General features: G+C 43.8%; 1 protein-coding gene across 1 annotated transcript in view; it reads right to left on the reverse strand.

Moving 5' to 3' along the window:
• Window positions 1-7,500, reverse strand: part of LOC143277390 (chitinase-3-like protein 1) — a 15,954-nt gene that overhangs the window by 2,203 nt on the left and 6,251 nt on the right. Inside the window, exons 4-6 of the mRNA XM_076582173.1 lie at window positions 4,909-5,026; window positions 2,985-3,167; window positions 1,706-1,828 (exon numbers count right to left, since the gene is read on the reverse strand). Of these exons, the coding sequence (XP_076438288.1) occupies window positions 1,706-1,828; window positions 2,985-3,167; window positions 4,909-5,026 (424 nt within the window). The remainder of the gene's footprint in view (window positions 1-1,705; window positions 1,829-2,984; window positions 3,168-4,908; window positions 5,027-7,500) is intronic.

A 7,500-nucleotide genomic window follows, 5' to 3' on the forward strand; every position in this document is an offset into this window, starting at 1 on the left:
AAGCAGATGCCTGACCAGCAGCGTAACCCAACGCGCCCACCAACGCCCACCCAACGCCCACACCACAAAGACCAGCAATCCAACCATTAATTCGGGTCATGAATGAATTGTTCGCGTGTGTGCATGTACATATAATGTATGTCAATAAATGCCATACGATACCATACGACGGGCGCAATAGCCGAGTGGTTAAAGCGTTGGACTTTCAATCTTAGGGTCCCGGGTTGGAATCTGAGTGACGGCGCCTGGTGGGTAAAAGGTGGATATTTTTCCGATCTCCCACGTCAACATATGTGCAGACCTGCCTGTGCTTGAACCTCCTTCGTGTGTATACACAAGCAGAAGATCAAACACGCACGTTAAAGATCCTGTAATCCATGTCAGCGTTTGGTGGGTTATGGAAGCAAGAATATACTCAACATGCACACCCCCAAAAGCAGATTATGGCTGCCTACATGGCGGGGTGAAAACGGTCATACACGTAAAAGCCCACTCGTGTACATACGAGTGAACGTGGGAGTTGCAGCCCACGATCGAAGAAGAAGAGGAAGAAGAAGAAGATACTATGCAGGATAGTCAGTCGTGTCTGACTATGACCATCAGGGGCCGTATTCGAGACAAAATTCACTTTACCTTCAGGCAAGTTATCTTTGACATGGTTGGGATCCGCGGGTATAGTTTACCTTGAAGGATGTTACCTTCGTATACAAGACACATTGTCTTAAAAAAAATAATAAAAAAAAATCACCATGATTCCCCAGATGTACATGCTCTCAGTTTCACTTATTGCATCACAGCTCGGAACATTGTCGAGAAAGTTCGCAAAGCACGTGCTATCCGTAAAACCTGCCTGTTTTCCCCGGTAAAAAAAAAAAAAGAAAAAAAAAAAGAAAAAAGAAAAAAAGAAAAAAAAAAAGAAAAGAAAAAAAAGAAAAAAAAAGAAAAGAAAAGAAAAAAAAGAAAAAAAGAAGAAAGAAAGAAAAATGCTGCAAAAGGATCCGCCATATTTACCTCTGCTTCATAGGCAGTCACCCTTGGCAGGTAGTATGGGTACATTGCCTTCAGGTTTGTAGACACGCGGGTAGACTCTTGTGTTCAAGAATACTGGATATTGCTTACCCTCGGGCAGTTTGCCTCCCTCGCCCCAGGCAGATTACCCGCAGGTACACATTTACCATCAGGCACGATGTTTCTTGAATACGGCCACCCAGAACGGCAGTAGAGGGAAGCAACAACCTGTCCCTGACTACCTGGGCTAGAATTGGATTATAGTGGAGAGTGCCTAGCCCTAAGTTACATCCCCTGCGGTCTTGGCCAAGAGGGTATTAGGACAGTCGGCGTTGGGAAATAAATAAATAATAAAATAAAATAAATAAATAAATAAATACTGCTTTAGGAAAGTTAGCGCTGGGAAAAAACAACAACAACAAATACATACATAGATACGTACATACATACATACATACATATATACATACATAAGATGTAAAAATCTTTCAATATATAGATGAATAAATAATAAATAAAATGAATAAAAATTACATCCCCACTCCCTTGGCCAAGAGGTCTTTAGGGCAGTCGGCGCTGCGAAATAATAAATAAATTAATACATAGACGAATAAATAGATAAATAAAACGTGAAAATAAATAAATAAAATAACAAGTTAAAAAAAAATTTTTTTTTTTCAAAAAATCGTGAGTTCACCTTTTCCTGAATACTCTGCTCGTCGTCATAGGATATCCAAAGGTCCCCGCTGACGTAATAAGGCACGCGTTGTTTCTCGTCACGCAGCACAACACCCGAACCTTCGGCGATTTTCTGACATACCTGATGACAAGAGGTACACACACACACACACACACACACACATATATATATATGAGAGTGAGTGCACTATTTCATCTTTTTATTGGAGTTTCATTTGCAATACGTGGATGTCGTATCTAAGAATCTATGATTCTATTGTCTGGTACCACTGCGAAAAATTGAACTTTAAATACGAATCAACTCTCTCTCTCTCTCTCTCTCTCTCTCTCTCTCTCTCTCTCTTTCTCTTCTGCAACTTCCACGTTCACTCGTATGTACACGAGTGGGTTTTTAAGTGTAAGACCGTTTTTACCCCGCCATGCAGGCAGCCACACTCCGTTTTCGGGGGTGTGCATGTTGGGTATGTTCTTGTTTCCATAAACCACTGAACGCTGACATGGAATACAGGATCTCTGACGTGCATATTTGATCTTCTGCTTGTGTATACACACGAAGGGGGATCAGGCACAAGCAGGTCTGCACACATATTGACCTGGGAGATGGGAAAAGTCTCCACCCTTTACCCACCAGGCGCAGTTACCGAGATTCGAACCCGCCACCCTCAGATTTTCTGAAAGTCCAACGCTATAACCACTCGGCTATTGCGCCCGTCTCTCTCTCTCTCTCTCTCTCTCTCTCTTTTCTCAACATTCATCTATTGAAATCAAACACAAAACGACACTGTAGATAAAGAACAAAGCGTGGCAACTCCCTTCATATACAAGGCATATAATCCCCAAGTCAATGCTACCTATGCTACCCAATCAACCAGCACTCAGGTGAACAACAGGTACACAGGAACAAACCTAGATCCCCAACCCACCATTTTTTAATTGATATTCGTACAAAATGAGTGAGATGTTCACTTACGGTGGACATACTTTAAGATACTTGACAGTTTGTATTCCTTAACAGCTTGTATAAGATCTTCAGAAATAAATGATAATACTCCATGATAATAACCAACCTATGTATAATCCAGCTGCTTGGGCCGTTTCTGTCTGCCAGTCTGTTTATCCACGTTTTCTGTTGTTGTTGTTTGTTTGTTTTCTTTTCCGCTTTCTAAATATCCGTCAAGATGTTGCTGCTGTTGTTGTAGTAAAATGTCAACCTATCAAAATGGAATAAAAAAAAAAGTGTTATAAAAAAACAACAAACATATATAATCGACACGCACCTCATAGTAAGCCCAGACCCCCGGTTCTTGAGTGAAGGGCCCAGCGGGCCCCAGAGAAGCGCGGGAGCCAGGCCCGTGACGCCACGATGACGTCAACCGGAAGGACGTACCGGAAGTGGAGAGCCCCACCATCACTTTCTGCCTGCTCGCCCCCCGCCTGACGTATTCTTCTGCGGTCCATTCCTGCGTCATGAATTGTCTTGCTGTTATTAGTCCTGCTGATGATGCTACGACTGCTGCTTCTTGTTTCTTGTTTCAGTTTCAGTTTCAGCTAGTGCTTTTTGCTAATGCTGTTGCTTCTGTTTCTGCAGTTGTCTCTGCTACTGCTGTCGCTAGCTTCTGCTACAGCCTATGCTTCTGCTATTGCCACGGCTATTGCTTTTGCTACTGCTACTGATAATTATTGCCTCTGCTACAGCTACTGGTCTTGCTACTGCTTCTGCTGCAGCTACAGCTATTGCTACTGCTTCTGCCACTACTAAAGCTTCCACTACAAACCTATTCTTCTGCTATAACTACTGTTATTGCTGTTGTTGCTGTTACTGCTACTGTAGTGCACCTGCTACTGCTACATCTACTGCTCTTGCTACTGCTTCTGTTGCAATCACTATTAGTAATAATGAACGGGCAATTCCAAAGCGTCCTAAGCTTGTGGTTCTGAGCGCGTAAGATTTAAAACAAAAGTGAACGGACATCAAAATAGAACAGAGAGAGAAATATACAAAGAGAGAACGTGGGGGGGCAGATTGAGGGGAGAGAGACTGAGAGAGAGAGAGAGAGAGAGAGAGAGAGAGAGAGAGAGAGAGAGAGAGAGAGAGGGGGGGGGGGGGGGGGGAAACGAGACGAGACGAAAGGAAACGAACGGAAATTTTATTTCACCAGGGTAATGATATACGCCAGACATATGCCTTTTTTTTTTCCACCAAGCCGTGGGGAAAAAACAGAAAGGAAAAAAAGAAGGATTGGGGGGAGGGGGCTGGGGGGGGTGGGGTGGGGGGGTGGGTGGGGAAGGGGGGGTGGGGGGGAGGGGTAAGGCTACGTCAAAAGAACACATAAACACAGAACTGTTAACAAGAACGATATCAACGACAAATTTTCACTGAAAATCACATGAGAAACTTAAGACAAAAGACAACTACAAAGCAACAAACTAAAGAGAGAGAGAGAAGAGAGACAGCGAGTGAGAAAGAGAGAGATGGGCGGCGGGGGTGGGGGTGGGGGGGGGGTAGCAGTAGAAGAAGAGGTAGAGAGAGATCAGTGAGACATATAGGCAGACAGACAGTCAGGCAAAGAGAGAGAGAGACAGACAGACAGAGACAGACAGACAGACAGACAGAGAGAGACAGAGAGAGAGACAGACAGAGACAGAAAGAGACAGAGAGAGACAGACAGAGACAGAAATAGACAGAGAGAGAGAGACAGACAGAGAAACAGAGAGAGACAGAGAAGAAGACAAGACACACACACACAATGATAGAGAAAGGCCAACAAAACAACAACAACAAACAAACAAACAAAACACAACAGTATCAGTATCAGCAACAGTAGCTCAAGGAGGCGTCACTGCGTTCGGTCAAATCCATATACGCTACACCACATCTGCCAAGCAAGATGCCTGACCAGCAGCGTAACCCAACGCGCTTAGTCAGGCCTTGAGAAAAAAGGGGAAAAAAAAACAATAAAATAAAATAAAATAAAATAAAGTATAACAAAAATAAATAAATAAATAAATAAACAAAATAAAATAAAACAAATTAATAAATAATTAAACAAAATAAAATAAAATAAAAAACAACAAAAGAGACAAGAAAAGAAAGGCCTGTGCAAGCCTCAGAAGAAGAAACGCACGTGCACCCTGTGTGGGTTGGAGGTGGTGGTGAGGGTGTGGGGTGGGGCGTGGGGGGGGGGGGTGGGGGATGCCTACCACGCTGCCCTCAGCCCAGGTGACAGTGGAGGCAGCATGCAAAGGACTGTTGTGACCCGCCTGCCCCTCCCACGGCCCATGGTAACCGTAGGTCCTCAGGGTCCACAGATCCAGGTAACTGCACACAGGTAAGTGAAAATCACAGTTGGGAAACTGTCAAAAAACGAAAAAAAAAGTAGAGATACTAACTAACTAACTAACTAACTGACTGACTGACTGACTGACTAACTAACTAACTAACTAACTAACTAACTGACTGACTGACTGACTGACTGACTGACTAACTGACTGACTGACTGACTGACTGACTGACTGACTGACTGACTGATTGACTGACTAACTAACTAACTGACTAACTAACTAAATGAATGAATGAATGAATAAGTAAGTAAGTAAGTAAATGAATGAATAGGTAAATCATAAATAAATATATAAATAGATAAATGAATGAATAAACAAATAAGTAAATAAATGAATGAATAAATAAATCATAAATAAATAAATAGATAAATGAATGAATAAATGAATGAATAAATAAGTAAGTAAGTAAATAAGTAAATGAATAGATAAATTATAAATAAATAAATAAATAAATAGATAAATGAATGAATAAATAAGTAAGTAAATGAATGAATAGATAAATCATAAATAAATAAATAGATAAATGAATGAATAGATAAATGAATGAATAAGTGAATAAATAGATAAATAAATGAGATAAATGAATGAATAAGTGAATAAATAGATAAATAAATGAATAAATACATAAAAGACGAAGAAAAAGAAAGTAGAAACCGTAACAGCAACAATGGTCCTTAGATTCAGGTAACTGCACACAGGAAAGTGAAAATTATACTTGGGAAACTGTCAGAAAAATATTTTTTTAAAAAAGATTAAGGGAAAAAAAAGAAGAAAAAAAGAAAAACAGAAAAAGAAAAAAAAGAAGAGAAAAAGAGAGAGAGAGAAAAAACCCCCAAAAAACAAACATGTGAAAGCTACAATTAAATTTCTCTCTTTCCTTTTTCGTTTGTACATTTGTCAACAAATCATCATTTTTTTCTTCTTTTTCTACTTCTTTTGTTTTTGTTTTAATAAAGATAAAGTTTAAGACCATATACAGCGGTCAATCTTTTTTTTCAAGTTCTTTCATGACCGTCATATGACGTCATTTTTAAGCTACAGGCCAGGTGACGCCTGAAGGCCATTTAATTCCCGAGACCTCCATGAGATCCCATAGATCCAATGAGATCCCCGGGTCCGGGATAATGTGAGGGGGGTGGAGGGGGCGCAACTTCAGGGAGGGAGGGGGGAGGCAAGGGACGGGACGATTTCGAACACTGATGTATTCCCCGGGGGACCTACAGATGTGGGGGGTGATCTAGGACGTTACACCGGTTTCGTCCGTTGCAATCTCAGCGTCGAGCAGTCCACAGGGACCCATCGATGTTAGGTCGCTAGGAGGGGACACACCAGAGGAGGCCTTGCACTGCTGCCGAGCTACTTTGCAGTCCACGGGAAATGATCGATGTTAGGTCGCTAGTAGTCCACACACCAGAGGAGACCCTGCACTGCTGCCGAGCTACTTTGCAGTCCACAGGGAACGATCGAAGTTAGGTCGCCAGTAGTCCACACACTAAAGGAGGCCCTGCACTGCTGCCGAGCTTCTTTGCAGTCGACAGGGACCCATCGATGTTAGGTCGCTCGTAGTCCACACACCAGAGGAGACCTTGCACTGCTGCCGAGCTACTTTGCAGTCCACAGGGACCCCTCGATGTTAGGTCGCTAGTAGTCCACACACCACAGGAGACCCTGCACTGCTGCCGAGTTACTTTGCACTCCACAAGGAACGATCTAAGTTAGGTCGCCAGGAGGCCACACACCAGAGGAAACCCTGCACTGCTGCCGAGCTACTTTTCAGTCCACAGGGACCCATCGATGTTAGGTCGCTAAGAGGGGACACACCAGAGGAGACCCTGCACTGCCGCCGAGCTACTTTGCAGTCCACAGGGACCCATCGATGTTAGGTCGCCAGGAGGCCACACACCAGGGGAGACCCTGCACTGCTGCCGAGCTACTTTGCAGTCCACAGGGACCCATCGATGTTAGGTCGCTAGTAGTCCACACACCAGAAGAGACCCTGCACTGCTGCCGAGCTACTTTGCAGTCGACAGGGAACGATAGATGTTAGGTCGCCAGGAGGCCACACACCAGAGGATGCCCTGCACTGCTGCCAAGCTACTTTGCAATCCACACGGACCCATCGATGTTAGGTCGCTAGGAGGGGACACACCAGAGGATGCCCTGCACTGCTGCCAAGCTACTTTGCAATCCACACGGACCCATCGATGTTAGGTCGCTAGGAGGGGACACACCAGAGGAGACTCTGCACTGCTGCCGAGCTACTTTGCAGTCCACAGGGACCCATCGATGTTAGGTCGCCAGTAGGCCACACACCAGAGGAGACCCTGCACTGCTGCCGAGCTACTTTGCAGTCCACAGGGAACGATCGATGTTAGGTCGCTAGTAGTCCACACACCAGAGGAGACCCTGCACTGCTGCCGAGCTACTTTGCAGTCCACAGGGACCCATCGA

The sequence above is a fragment of the Babylonia areolata genome, chromosome 34 (assembly GCF_041734735.1).
Source record: "Babylonia areolata isolate BAREFJ2019XMU chromosome 34, ASM4173473v1, whole genome shotgun sequence".
Classification (NCBI taxonomy): Eukaryota; Metazoa; Mollusca; class Gastropoda; order Neogastropoda; family Buccinidae; genus Babylonia; species Babylonia areolata.